The following is a 12,703-nucleotide window of genomic DNA, read 5'->3' on the forward strand; positions in this document are numbered from 1 at the left end:
CAACTGCAATCAATTGTTTTATTTTTTCAAGACTTTTATGTTTTATATTCAAGATTTATCAAATCTTGAATTCAGTTCATAATTTTTACGATAAAGGAAATAGTTAACTTAAATTCACTGCAACTTGTAGTGAGTTCCTGCCAAAACGTGATGGTATACATTTTTTACCCTCTAATGCCTTCTGTATTTGGCGAATTTCTCGTTTGGCTTATCCAGTGCTGCAAAAACTTGTCATATTCCCTGCGGCTGCGACAAATGATGACGAGGGAGGAGGGTCGACAGCCGTGGGACTTTAGTTCATCCATACGCATCTTGGTGGTTTTAAGGCTGTGGCACAGAATTCGAGGCACTTGGGCTATCTCAAATCTCGTAAACTTGGCCTCGTCGAGTAAGTAGTCCAGCACCTCCTTAATCTTAAGGACAAAATGATTATTGCTTATACTTCTGTCAAAGTAGTATTACTTACCTTGGTAACCCGCACGGTGTGTACCTGCGGATGTCTGTCCATGATTGTTTTTGTCTCACTCGGGTTAAAGCCCAAACGATGCGCCAAGTATTCCACCACGGAAGAGAACTCCCCCAGAACCTTCAGCTCATCGAGGGAGAGCTTCAGGGAGCGCTGCAAGATGGGCTCCGGACATCGCACCATCCACGGCATGATCTTATCCTTCTTCGCTCGCTTGGCGCGCTCCAAACGCAGCTGAACCGACTTAGGCGTATAGCGAAAGGCCCAGAGATCCTTGAGAATGTTGATTGGCGACACATTGTAGTCGATCATGTGCTGCAGGTTCTTCTCGAACATCTCGAAGGGCATCTCCAGGATAAATAGTCGCTTCGACAGGTATTTGGTCACAATCTCCGGACTGACCTCCAGCTTCTCGCTGATGTAATATACACGATTCTGTTGCGGTATCGTGTTCCGCTCGGAGTTGAGGGCACCAACCAGCTTACGGAGGCGTGGCACAGTGAGGCGCAGGAAGGGCACAAAGTGGTTTATGTCCCGCATGTCCATCGACTTGATTAACTGGAGCTTAAGTGTCAGGCGCTCTGCGGTAATAGAAAATAATAATCACAACAATCACAATAGAAAATGGGCAAAAGAATCTACGGTAAGCTAGGATATTAAAGGACTCACTGTTGTCCAGGGACAGTAGCCAGGAATACTCTACAAAGCTGTTCCTGCTGACCCCCTCCAGCATCAGTGTGTCCAGGGTATGGGCCAGCGATCTGCTGCGGTAGGTGCGGTGCACCAGCTCGTCGCTCATAATCCTCTCCAGCTCGGCGTGTGTGAAGCGGAAACGTTCCCGCAGAGCTTCGACCAGCACCCGGGCCTTGGTGCCCCTTTCCTGATCCTGGCTGTAGGGCACATAGTCGTTGTCCGCCTCGTTGCCACCAAATGTCGCACTGGTCAGCAGGGATTTTCTGGGACTCTTTTGGTTTTCGTACTGCGAGAAGAGCAGGCGTCTGCTGCAGTGCAGCGGAGCTGGGCTTGTGGCTGCATGGAGCCTAAGGGCAGTCTCGAAGCTGCGCACCAAGTTTCTCAACATTCCCAGCAGTTCAATAAATGCGGTAAATAATTAAACTTATAAAACAAGCGGCGAGAACAGCTGATTTGAATATTATGATAACCTAACAGCGACCAATCGATTTTTGTCGATTATTCGATTGAAACTTGTTGCGCTCAAGGCCAGTTGAAAGCTGAGCTGTACGACACTAACTTATTTGTCGTTTATTTTATTTAAATTGTGTTTTGTCAAAGGCTGAGTAAAACAAATTACTGATATTTATATTAACTATCTATAAAATTAGTTAAAACACAAAGATTACATTTTTTAAAAGATTAGCCAGTAAATGTAAATAAGAAACTTCTATAAAACTTGTTGCGAATTCTTAATGGTCTTTTTCAATAACATTTTATACGTAAAATCAAAAGAATGAAAAAATTAAAAATTAAGGTAAATTTAGTCCAGACATTGGTATTAATTCGTGTATAATATCATACCATTTAAATATCTAATTCTATCGTATATGAAAACAATATCCCCCAGATAAATTACTATACACCTGCTTCTTCAACGAACTTTCGACTTTATTTTCAAAAATACTACGCTCCAAAGCTAATCGGAGCATTAACGGTAAACATAGATTTTGGAAAAATCATGAAAATTTCTATCACAAGCTGGGAAGGGGGAACACATCGGCCTACTCCACGGTGACGTCCTTGGTGACGCGACCGACCCAGTAAACGAATCCGGTCTGCACCACGGTGGCCATGAACTTCACGTTGCCCTTGTATCCTGCTGGCGGCGCCCACTCGAACTCCAGCGACGTCAATGGGCTTCCCTTGGTGGCCTTCAAGTGGGTGAGGGTGTCGCCCTTGGCGGAGCAATCCAAAGTCTGCGAGTGCTGGCTGTCCACCACATGGAACTGGCCAACCACACGGTTCTGGCCATCGCGAGCCTGGATAATGAATCCGAGGAAGTCGCCTCCTTCCAGTTTCAGGTTCAGCTTCTGATCCCCATTCACATGGGTCAGTCCAGAGATGAAGTACGGCGGCTTATCCGTCTGCAACTTGGCGCCGTGCTGGGGCGTCAGATCCCCGCAAGCGGTTTTCGGAGCACCATTGGCGTAGCCGTGGACACTGATGGCCAGGCAGGCCAGGATCACCAGAAGACGGAACATAGCTGCTGAAAAAAGGTAAGACACCTCATTAATTAACTGCATATTTAAATCGGTTTAAACGTAATCCAACTTAAATTCCATAATGGAAAAAAGGGTAGTCTAATTTATTCCACAAAATTATTAGAATAACAACCAAAGATTTGTTAATGTTCTTTAAGTTGCTATTCTAAAATATTGAAAATAGAAACATTACTGCAAACTATTTATGGCCCTTTTGTGAACTATGAAATAAGTTTATTTAACAAAAAATGTAACTAATAATAACGATTTGAATATCTTAAAAATGAAGCTCCCACTCTTAACTTCTAAGCCAAATTTAGCTTATTTAAAATTGTTGCTTTTTGTTTTGTTGCCTTTCCTGTGCATGCTATTTAATTGCACTTACTAGTTTTTCATAAATTAATTAATTAACATTTCCACTCAAGTGCGACTTTTTCGTTGGCCTTGGCCAGCTTGACTTTGTTGAAGTTTTTTTTTGCTTTGATAATTTTACATATTCGTAGGCAGTTACAAATGTATTGAAAACTAGCTCCAATTATGCAGTTTGTCAACGACAACGTTTATTATGCAGTTTGTTCAGTTTCTGTTGTTGTTGTTATATAGTTACATATATATGCAGCCTTGACTTTTGAGATCTGAGATTTTACAAGACATATTATTAGTCGGTTAATTTTTTGCCAGGTTGATAACCCTCAATAGAAGTCTACAACTTCATCAAAACATTTTAAGTGCTTAAATGAATCCAAATGAACTTAACATTTCAATCACGCTCGCCTAATAAATCTACAGATTCGCAGAAACAAGAAGACACGTTTGTGTCTTTTTTGTTTAAAAAGCTGATTTTATTCAATATTAAAATTGGCCAAGATACATGTTGATAAATCCAATTTAAAAAAAAATTAAACTGGTTTTTCGGACGTAAACGAAAACTTTATAAAGCCCAAACCAGTTTGCAGTACATTTCCATAGAAAAGTAAGTTTTTAATTGTTTTTTTTTTTTTTGTTTTGTTAAACTGTCATTACCATAGCGATTGAATAGAAATGTTTGTGACAATTTAAAAAACGTGCACAATAAAGAGAGCTAAGTACTTCCTGAAACCAACTTCAGGTTCAAGGTGGATTGGGGTCTTGTGAAGTACCGATCTGATCGATCATCGGCCTCCTCCACTTTTGTCGGCCTCCTCCACTTTTGTGGATTCGAGCTCCAAAGAGACCTTGTGAAGACCGGGCCGAAAGCCAAGCCTCGATTTGTCTTGCAATATGCTAAAGTTCAGCATTGGACATGCTGGTGTCTGCGCCAAGTCTCGCTTCTTTATTTATTCGTACTTCTGACTTTTATCTGTGTATTTATGGGCCTTTGTCCAACCGGTTGCCAGATTTGTTTAGATAAAATCTCAATACATAGTTGTTTAATTTTTTTTTTGGTGCCTGTCATTACGCTGTGCCATGAGCAGAGGCCTCAATTAGCTAACTTTTATAATGGCTTGGAAAACATTATTATTAGCAAGTGGCTGGGATAGAATTGCTGAAGCTTGAAGTTCCCATTCAATTCTAAAACTATTCAAGCCACAAATGTGAATATTAAGTAGTGAGTGGGATTATTTAATAAGATGTTAGGTTTCCTTTAACTGGTGCACCTTTGAAATGTTCCTATAAGTGTGGCAAAATAAAGTAATTTCTTAAGGAAAAGTAGTTGAATTTCCTTTAAAGGCTGACAGGTTTTTAAAAAAACCTTTATTTACACCAAAGAATTTTTACACAAGAACTACACAACTTTATTAATCGCTTAGGATCTTAAAGAAAAATAATTGCTTAACCGTTTTTACCTACCACTAAAAAACAGACACTAACAGCACAAAAGAAAAACTTTAAATGAGCTGAAAATTCTTACACAGCTTCCTATTTATACCAAACATGGATCAAAATTAGAAAAAAGCTTTACGAAGCCAACTTTGTAAGCAAAAGAGCTGTCGAAGCCGAGCTTTAACCGCAAACTTAGCGGATTGGTAAACTGAAAAGCTTGTAAAGCTCAGCTTGAAAATTGAATTTTTAACGCTTCATTTAAAGTGCGACATAAACAGTGACTAAGTGTTTACTTCGGTCTAGAAATCAAATGGCAGAGCAATTAGCAATTTTTATTGATTTAAGGGAGAAACTTTCAAATTAGAATTCGCTAATAAAAGTCACAGCTGCTCAATGGAAAGCTTGTGGGTAAGCTTAGCTTATAGGTCAACTATCAGTCTGCATTTAAGGCTGGTTCCGGATTTTGTTTTTAAACTGGGATGTTATATACCTATGTTGTTAAAGCTAAACTAAAGTATTAAGTAAGTCTTAATGAGATGATTTCATTGAGCTAAATAATAAATAAAAAAAATGTATATTGTATATTAAAGTAAAAACTTTAATGCTACTTTCTCAAATTACTTCGGAAAGTTTATCTTGTAATGTATCCTGCAGCTCTGAAAATTCGTAATCTCTAAGTCAATGTTTACGAGTCGGGTACAAAACGAAACTTTTTCCTTACTCTTAACATAAATACGAATGTTATAAATAAAATATATATATTCGTATTATAAATATAAAAGTTTAAGGATGCCGCTACGTTTTTTACCCAATCTAAGAAGGCCAACCAAAAATGTCATCTTAATTCCTTTCTGGATTCCATTGTTAATTGATTTGTGAATATGGGCGCAGAGCAATCAGCCCTGTTGGTTTGCACTCAGACAGGAAAGCCAGAAAAACCTCTGGAACTGATCAACTCCGAGCTGTTTTTCCGATCTTATTTTGAAAATATGCCGGAGCCTGTGACGGGTCCTGTGACAGAAGCGCTGTTGCACTTGGTATCAAATCTACACACGACAAGGAGAAACGTTAATGGTAAATCATGATATATTTCACTTTTCTCAACTGTCCTTAATATAACTTAATACCGAAGCTGAAGATGCTCAATCGGTCCATGATGAAGATGACAGCGAAGAGAGTGAAAGCGGCTTCAATTCGGAATATAGCGAAGACAGTGAAATGTCGTCGCCTTTTACATCCTCCACTGGTACCGATTCTGATTTTGAGATAGAGCCTCTGCAGATAGCCGAATTTGATTCCATGGACGAATATGATATACCTAATGCCGAATTTATTGATCCGCATGCCCATGATCTCCCATTTTTCGAGTCTCATGATTAAATTATATTAATTTAACATATGAATTTATGTACAGAACTAATTGCAACATGTTTTTACTTAAAGTTAACCTTCTTCAGTCTCAGCGACTTGATGGGTCTGACTATGCTCCTTCGCTCCTCGCGATGCTTTTTCATCTCGGCCTCACGCTTCTTGGCATGGTACTGTGTTTTCTTCTGCTTGTTAACCTCGAATGTCATTTGCCGATTGCCGAAAGAGCGACCCACATTGGTCACCTGGCCCTCCAGCTGGGACATGACTTGTACACGATCCTGCAAGCTGGCCTTCTTGATCCGCTGCTGCACCAGACTGCTGCTCTGATGCTGATCCAGGGCGGACATGGTGAAGCGGTTGCCATTGACGGTGGGTTTTGAGGTGTGTCCATTGGTCTGGGGTCTTGTCGCAGATACGGGAGTTTCATCCTGCTGCTGCTCGTCATTTTCATTCTCTAATTCCTCTTCATCCTCGCGTTGTCGTTTTACCTGCTTGTATGCCTGCTTCATTTCCTTAACATACTCCCTTCGGTCGTCATCGTCTGAAGAGGCTTCGTCACCGCTTTCATCCTTCGACTCGCCATCGCTCTTCTCAAAGCCAAACAGATCTTCGTCGTTGTCGCTTTCCTCGCGCTGCTTGGCCTCGTCGGCATGCAACTCCGCCACATGAGCCACTTCCACGCGCTTCTTAAGTTCCTTTGCCTTCGATTTATCCAGACGATTCAGCACAGGAGCCAGCAGACGATACTCCTCGGCAGATTTGTTAACTGCAAAGTCAGCGTTCTCGAACATGGCCTTGAAACGCGAATCCTCAAGAAGGTTGGGTACGTTGCGCTGCTTGCTACTGTTCGAGGGATTAGCCTGTTCGTCCATAATCTTGAGGGCCAACTCTTTGTTGACCTTAGGCAGCTTGGATTCAATTTGCAGGCGCGACTTGCGCTCGCTTTCGATTTCTTGGCGGATCTTGTCCTTGCGGAAGCGATCGAAGGCGAAGGGTTCCACCACAGCCTTGGCTTTGTTGTATAGTCTTGCGTCCATAAAGTACCTAAAAGAGATTTAAAGGGGTTAAATAATACTTTAAGCTGCTAGTATAATATTCAAACTTACCCATGCATGTAACCCTTAAGCAAATTGCTGCCAACGAGATGCTCCATGCCCAGTTCCGCCAACTCCTTGGCTGTGACAAACTGGTAGTCATCGTAGACATTCTCCACAACCTCTGATTCGATCTCCTCGGTGAGGTTGTCCAGGAAGGAGCACCACCGCGGAGCTGGGCCCATGGCAGGCACGTAATAGGTCAGCATTTTCAGATCCTCCTGGGCCACGAAGAACATACCCGTGTCGGGAATGGTGCAGAAATCGTTGAAAGACGTGGTTGATTCAACGTAGGCGATCTGCTTGCCCGTCTGCTCGTCCCACAACTTCAGCGTAGCCTCATCCAAGCTGTAGACGGCATTCTGGGCAGGATTGAAAGCCAAACGCTTGATGGGCAGTTGATTAAGATGGTTCTTCACTAGCAGCGGCTGCTTGGCGCGTATATCGTAGATCAGCACATGCCCCGAAGCAGTTCCCACTCCCATGTGCAAGCCATTCCGGAATTTGAGTGCCGTCACCGAGGGAAACTCCTTGACGCATGGCAACTTCATGGCCACGTCCAGGGTGGAACAGCGCTGCTTGGTGCGCGGGTCCCAGGCCTCTACGATGCCTTCTTTGGTGCCCGCCAGCAGGAGGTGGTGCTCGGGATTCACATCGCAGGCATTCAGGCAGCTGGCATCCGTTTCAAAGGGCTGCAGGAACTGTCCGCGCTCTAAGTTCAGCCGGTAAATGTCCTGCCAATAAAGTGTTCAGTATGGGGAAGTACCTAAATGAAGACCGGTACTCACCCTGCCCACACCCACGATGAACATGTCGCAGCTGGGCTTGTGGTACTTCATGTCCCGCCCGAATCGCGGAATCCTCAACCTGTAGTGGCGTCCGTGGGCCGCGTGGATCTCCACGAAGCGGTCGCACTGCAGGAACACCATCTTGCTGTAGTCCTCGCTAATCACCTCGAAGGTGGTCACCTCGGAGTCGAAGCAGCGTTCGAATTTAATGGACAAGTTGGACACCTCGAAGCACTTGACGCGCGGTTTGTATGTGCCTGTAGCCAGGATGTACTGCTGGTCGGGACTCATGCGGATGCTGGTGCACACGCCGGGCATGTCAAAGTCTTGGATGAGCTCGATCTGTCGCCGGGAGTCCACCTTTTTCATCAGCTGCGACCTCTTGCGCCGATCGGTGAGCCACTGTGGCGAAGAAATCCTTAGTTCATATGTTTTAAGAAGGAATTATCGCGGTACTTACATCTGGCACCGATTTGCCGGCGCTCAGGTTGTAGATCTTCACATCGTTAACTTCGTTTACGAACATCTTGACCGCAATTTGTGAAGTGCTGCAACATAAACACGCCAACACGTGCGCCTTTAGAGATGGACTATTCACAAGCGATACTGCCGATCTATCGATTGTTTGTGCTTGCGATAATAGGGTATAACCGTTCGCTCGCAGACTTATCAGTGTGACCGCAGAAAACAAAGCAAAACAAGAGAACGCAAAAAGTGTCTACTGATTTTCAATTCGATTTTGCCAATTGAAAATAATTGCAATAATAGCCCTTCGGTGAGGTCCCGCCCCCTCGAAGAAAGTGTGTGTGATAGCACGCGACTGAGCTGCATTTTATATTGCCAAATTGGCATATATTTGCACTTGAATTCCGCCCAACAAACAACAATACGCACACAGACACATACACATCCCCCCGCTCTTCGTAACCGCCCTACATTCCGCATTCCTTCCGCTCCCTAAAAGTGATCTAAACAACGTACTAAAACGGTGAGTAATATTCGTCGTTTTTTCTTTAAGCCAATTAAAGACTGATTAAATTACACGAAATGGAAATGCATCTGCAAGAAGGGTGACGCAGTGCTTCAGTGGGTGCTCACAAAACTTTCCCCGTGTACTCGCTCTCTCTTGTTTTTGTTGTTAGGCAGCCCCACTCCATTGTTGTTGTATACACCCCCTGAATGCTATAATACCCTTAAGTAGAGTCCTTTAATTTTGATTTAGCATTTCTGTTACCCTGTAGAAGGGTAAAAAAACTATGATTAAAACATGCACATCAGCAAAAGGGTTTTCCCATAATATACAGTTTTTAGATCTTAGGAATAATTGTTGTTAATCATAATTAACTTATTTTTTGTTACAATTGTTATGGAACTAGGACTTTTATTGAGATTTACTAGCTTTCAAGGACATAAACTACAAAAATAATGGATGTACATATTTATATTTACTTACATATGTACATACTTATATAGGAAATCAATAGGTTAAGTGCGGGCAGAGCGAAACCGAAAGTTTATTTAAAACCGACTTCAATCTTATCTCCCAGCTGAAGCTTCTACAAAAATGTTTTGGAAGCCTGAATGGAATTCCATCATAAAGTGAGCAATTTTCTAAGAATTCTTTGTCACTAATTTTTGTTTTCTTCTTTATTCAATTTTTTGGGTAGCTTTATTGGGGATGATTTTTAAGCTTATTGTTCCAAGAAAATAAATCCGAAACTGTAGTAAAAATATGAAAAACAATTAAAAAGGCATTTTTTTTCGAATTTCTTGGAATTTTGTCTGTATCTACCTAAATATGCTAAAAGGGTATAAAAACGTCTGCGCTACTTTCCTTTCTAGTTTTTTTCGCCTTGTTATGGGTGCGCCTTTGTGTTTCTTTTATAAGGGGGGTGAGATGATCCACTTCTATTCAACGCAATTTGCAAATAAGTATGTGCAAGCTCGAGGATTCCGCCTCCATTGAATGCTCCACTGATGTGATGTGTGGCCTCTGGCACTTGACTGATAAGACTCGAGACCGAGACCTACTGGCTAATCGTAATTGGTTGCCGGAGAGTCTATAAAATTGATATTTCTTGGCAGTTTGACAAGCAATGAAAGGTGATTAAAGCTTATATTTATCAAATCGATATTTATGGGGGGAATTATTTTTTGACAAGATTTATAAGATATTATAATTAAGTTACTCATTAGTATGCGATGCTATCAAGAACTGTTACTAAGTTGTATTCATTTTAAAAATATGTATGACTTTTATTGATCTTCATTAAAGTAATCACCGTGTAATGAAATACAAAAGTCACTATTGCTAAAGATATTCTTTTAATAAAAGCAAAACAAAGATTTCATTTAATGGAAACTGTTCTCACATCCACTCGCTTCTAAATCAGCAAATGTTTATATTTATGGAATAATCAATTAGCTATTCTTCAATGAATGAGTTTACTGCAAAAGCCATCCGTTTGAATAATTGAATTCCCACGATTACTCGACGGCCTTGCGCCTAATTCCTTGCGACCTGAGTGAAGGGTTCGCTTCACTCACTCAAGCTCCCTCAATTGCGGCCCAAATCAAAGGCTCTCGAGCGATAGTGATACTCTGAAAACCCAAAGTCAAGTGGTATGGAGGGTTTTTACCCGCCACTCTTGAAACATCAGTTGGCTCTTTTTATTATTGTGGACTCCAGTTGGCATATAAACAAACTTGGTCGGCTGTTCAAACACAAGCATGCCTTAAAAAAGAAATATCGGGGCCAGTTCGAAAAAGGGGAACAAAATGTGGAGCCGAGGCAGAACAAATTAATGCAGCGCCACAGTTTGTTGATAAGCAGCGCCAATGGTTGGACATTCAAATGCGCACCTTACATCGTGATAGACAACCTTTTGTTTGGGTCATAGTTCATTGCCGTGCATGTCAAGATGAGCAAAGTGCGCAGTGTGGTGAATAGGCTGCACGAACGTATAGACTATCTCATCGAAAAATGTGAAAATTACCATCATAGAATATTCAAAATAATACTAATAGTACTGATTGCCTTTTAGGTCCCAACATGACTGCAGCACCGTACAATTACAATTACATCTTCAAGTACATCATCATCGGTGACATGGGCGTGGGCAAATCTTGCCTGCTCCACCAGTTCACCGAGAAGAAATGTGAGTATCGCCCAAAATAAGATCAGATAGGAACTAACCTTGTGATTTAACATTCTAGTCATGGCCAATTGTCCGCACACGATTGGCGTGGAGTTTGGCACACGCATCATCGAGGTGGACGACAAAAAGATCAAGCTACAGATCTGGGACACAGCGGGCCAGGAGCGGTTCCGGGCTGTTACACGCTCCTATTACAGGGGAGCAGCAGGTGCTCTGATGGTCTACGATATTACCAGACGGTGAGCTTTGATAGTTTTTATTATTTGAATATCTAAACCTGACATTTTAAACCTTCACCATTTCAGCTCGACATACAATCATCTGAGCAGCTGGCTCACCGACACTCGCAATCTCACCAACCCCAGCACTGTGATCTTTCTCATTGGCAACAAGTCCGATCTGGAGAGCACTCGCGAGGTCACCTACGAGGAGGCCAAGGAGTTTGCCGATGAGAACGGTCTCATGTTTCTCGAAGCAAGTGCTATGACGTGAGTATTGCATTGGCTTTTCAGATTCTTTCTCTACTTGAACAAGATTCTTATATATTAAAAGGCTTTGGTGTCATAAGACAAAAAAAACGATTTCGTTAATTTTTTTATTATTACATCGTTGGTTGAGGAATAAATCTCCTATTTTTAAATTATGAACAAGATACTAACTCAAATTTGTTCCAAACAGTGGCCAGAATGTGGAGGAGGCTTTTCTCGAAACCGCTCGAAAGATTTACCAGAATATCCAGGAGGGGCGACTCGATTTGAACGCCTCCGAGTCCGGAGTTCAGCACCGACCGTCGCAGCCTTCGCGAACATCGCTGAGCAACGAGGCTACGGGCGCCAAGGATCAGTGCTCGTGCTAAATGGATGCACCTTAACTTTACACAACCCTAGATATACAAATCAACTTTTATTTTTAGCCGACTCGTAATCTACAAGAGCCCAAGCAAAAACCAATGTATGTAGTTGAATGATTTGATTAAGCATAAATGTGAGAGCCAGCAACAGCGACAGCAACCACAAAAACCAAAATATTAAAGCCCTCCCCGATAATAAGACACAACCACTTCAACATTTATAATATCGAGTAAGCGTAATTATTAGATAATTGAACACGTTTGTTGGTTAGTGCGAATAATTCTCACGCATCGTTAGAGGAACCAAAGTTTTGACTATGAAATTTCGAAAAGTTTATCGCTCTATTCTAAACACCAACACTCGTTTGGCCCCAAAATATAGCTAAATGCGTTTAATAAACCATGTTTTCTGTTGACTGTATCTTTGTATATATATGAATTTTTGTATCTCCTTTTATCAATAATTTTTTGTTGAATATTTGTTGTAGTCGCAAGCAAAGTCGGGAGAAAACGATCAATGTTATATGAATATTAACGATGTATTAATGGCATAATGCAATAGGAAATAAATAAAACGGTATTTATAAAGCCCCTACCAAATGAATTTGTTATTCAAATATATTGAAAATCATTGCTGGGCTTATGTTTATTTATATTAAAAATTCTTCTTACGTTTTTATTTGTTCTGTGCAATAGTGCAAAGAATGCGGTTCGACCTTTTATTTGCAACACTGTAACTAAAAGTGGCAGCATCAATAGTAACGAATAAACATCAATCTTTTTCCAAGATTAGGTGTTTCCAAAAGATTAGTTGGTTTTGGTCCAGTTTGGGAGAATTTTAGGGGAAAATACTTTGTGTTAAGTGATTTATTTTCAGGAACTTCGATGAACGAAAACTTCTCATTTTTCCAAACAACTTTTAAGCATGCCACAAATATGTATAATATAAATTAAGAG

General features: G+C 41.4%; 5 protein-coding genes across 7 annotated transcripts; 2 read left to right on the forward strand and 3 right to left on the reverse strand.

Moving 5' to 3' along the window:
- Positions 1-4: 4 nt before the first annotated feature.
- LOC108052232 (transcription termination factor, mitochondrial) lies at positions 5-1,599 on the reverse strand. Its single transcript, XM_017134582.2, has 3 exons — positions 1,136-1,599; positions 467-1,047; positions 5-413 (listed from the first exon to the last, which is right to left on the reverse strand). The coding sequence occupies exons 1-3, from the start codon at positions 1,545-1,547 to the stop codon at positions 165-167; spliced, it is 1,242 nt and encodes a 413-aa protein (XP_016990071.2). The 5' UTR covers positions 1,548-1,599; the 3' UTR covers positions 5-164.
- A 469-nt stretch (positions 1,600-2,068) lies between these two features.
- On the reverse strand, positions 2,069-4,548 carry LOC108052227 (defense protein l(2)34Fc). 2 transcript variants are annotated; one of them, XM_017134575.2, is made up of 2 exons: positions 4,513-4,548; positions 2,069-2,687 (listed from the first exon to the last, which is right to left on the reverse strand). In XM_017134575.2, the coding sequence occupies exon 2, from the start codon at positions 2,680-2,682 to the stop codon at positions 2,203-2,205; it is 480 nt and encodes a 159-aa protein (XP_016990064.2). In that variant the 5' UTR covers positions 2,683-2,687; positions 4,513-4,548; the 3' UTR covers positions 2,069-2,202. The 2 variants fall into 2 exon arrangements, with proteins under 2 accessions (XP_016990064.2, XP_016990065.2); XM_017134576.2 differs by having other exon boundaries at positions 4,509-4,525.
- Positions 4,549-5,330: 782 nt separating this feature from the next.
- Positions 5,331-5,865, forward strand: LOC108042543. Its single transcript, XM_017120870.2, has 2 exons — positions 5,331-5,559; positions 5,618-5,865. The coding sequence occupies exons 1-2, from the start codon at positions 5,367-5,369 to the stop codon at positions 5,863-5,865; spliced, it is 441 nt and encodes a 146-aa protein (XP_016976359.2). The 5' UTR covers positions 5,331-5,366.
- LOC108052234 (nucleolar protein 10) lies at positions 5,854-8,344 on the reverse strand. The gene is made up of 4 exons (XM_017134583.2): positions 8,199-8,344; positions 7,739-8,140; positions 6,963-7,684; positions 5,854-6,900 (listed from the first exon to the last, which is right to left on the reverse strand). The coding sequence occupies exons 1-4, from the start codon at positions 8,262-8,264 to the stop codon at positions 5,919-5,921; spliced, it is 2,172 nt and encodes a 723-aa protein (XP_016990072.2). The 5' UTR covers positions 8,265-8,344; the 3' UTR covers positions 5,854-5,918.
- A 63-nt stretch (positions 8,345-8,407) lies between these two features.
- LOC108052235 (ras-related protein Rab-14) lies at positions 8,408-12,346 on the forward strand. Of its 2 annotated transcripts, none has more exons than XM_017134585.2 (5): positions 8,408-8,726; positions 10,783-10,896; positions 10,955-11,135; positions 11,202-11,384; positions 11,575-12,346. In XM_017134585.2, the coding sequence occupies exons 2-5, from the start codon at positions 10,791-10,793 to the stop codon at positions 11,750-11,752; spliced, it is 648 nt and encodes a 215-aa protein (XP_016990074.1). In that variant the 5' UTR covers positions 8,408-8,726; positions 10,783-10,790; the 3' UTR covers positions 11,753-12,346. The 2 variants fall into 2 exon arrangements, with proteins under 2 accessions (XP_016990074.1, XP_016990073.1); XM_017134584.2 differs by lacking the exon at positions 8,408-8,726 and adding an exon at positions 10,500-10,723.
- Positions 12,347-12,703: the final 357 nt, after the last annotated feature.

The sequence above is a fragment of the Drosophila rhopaloa genome, unplaced genomic scaffold (assembly GCF_018152115.1).
Source record: "Drosophila rhopaloa isolate 14029-0021.01 unplaced genomic scaffold, ASM1815211v1 contig_2, whole genome shotgun sequence".
Classification (NCBI taxonomy): domain Eukaryota; kingdom Metazoa; phylum Arthropoda; class Insecta; order Diptera; family Drosophilidae; genus Drosophila; species Drosophila rhopaloa.

Bases quoted from the DNA above. Each gene is read 5' to 3' on its own strand.
- LOC108052232 (XM_017134582.2), bottom strand. From the start codon at position 1,547: ATGTTGAGAAACTTGGTGCGCAGCTTCGAGACTGCCCTTAGGCTCCAT. The intron at 1,048-1,135 runs GTGAGTCCTTTA...CTATTACCGCAG, and splicing joins GCTACTGTCCCTGGACAACA to AGCGCCTGACACTTAAGCTC. The intron at 414-466 runs GTAAGTAATACT...TTTGTCCTTAAG, and splicing joins ACACCGTGCGGGTTACCAAG to ATTAAGGAGGTGCTGGACTA.
- LOC108052227 (XM_017134575.2), bottom strand. From the start codon at position 2,682: ATGTTCCGTCTTCTGGTGATCCTGGCCTGCCTGGCCATCAGTGTCCAC.
- LOC108042543 (XM_017120870.2), top strand. From the start codon at position 5,367: ATGGGCGCAGAGCAATCAGCCCTGTTGGTTTGCACTCAGACAGGAAAG. The intron at 5,560-5,617 runs GTAAATCATGAT...TTAATACCGAAG, and splicing joins GACAAGGAGAAACGTTAATG to CTGAAGATGCTCAATCGGTC.
- LOC108052234 (XM_017134583.2), bottom strand. From the start codon at position 8,264: ATGTTCGTAAACGAAGTTAACGATGTGAAGATCTACAACCTGAGCGCC. The intron at 8,141-8,198 runs GTAAGTACCGCG...TCTTCGCCACAG, and splicing joins CCGGCAAATCGGTGCCAGAT to TGGCTCACCGATCGGCGCAA. The intron at 6,901-6,962 runs GTAAGTTTGAAT...AATCTCTTTTAG, and splicing joins CTTAAGGGTTACATGCATGG to GTACTTTATGGACGCAAGAC.
- LOC108052235 (XM_017134584.2), top strand. From the start codon at position 10,660: ATGAGCAAAGTGCGCAGTGTGGTGAATAGGCTGCACGAACGTATAGAC. The intron at 11,136-11,201 runs GTGAGCTTTGAT...TCACCATTTCAG, and splicing joins GTCTACGATATTACCAGACG to CTCGACATACAATCATCTGA. The intron at 11,385-11,574 runs GTGAGTATTGCA...TGTTCCAAACAG, and splicing joins CTCGAAGCAAGTGCTATGAC to TGGCCAGAATGTGGAGGAGG.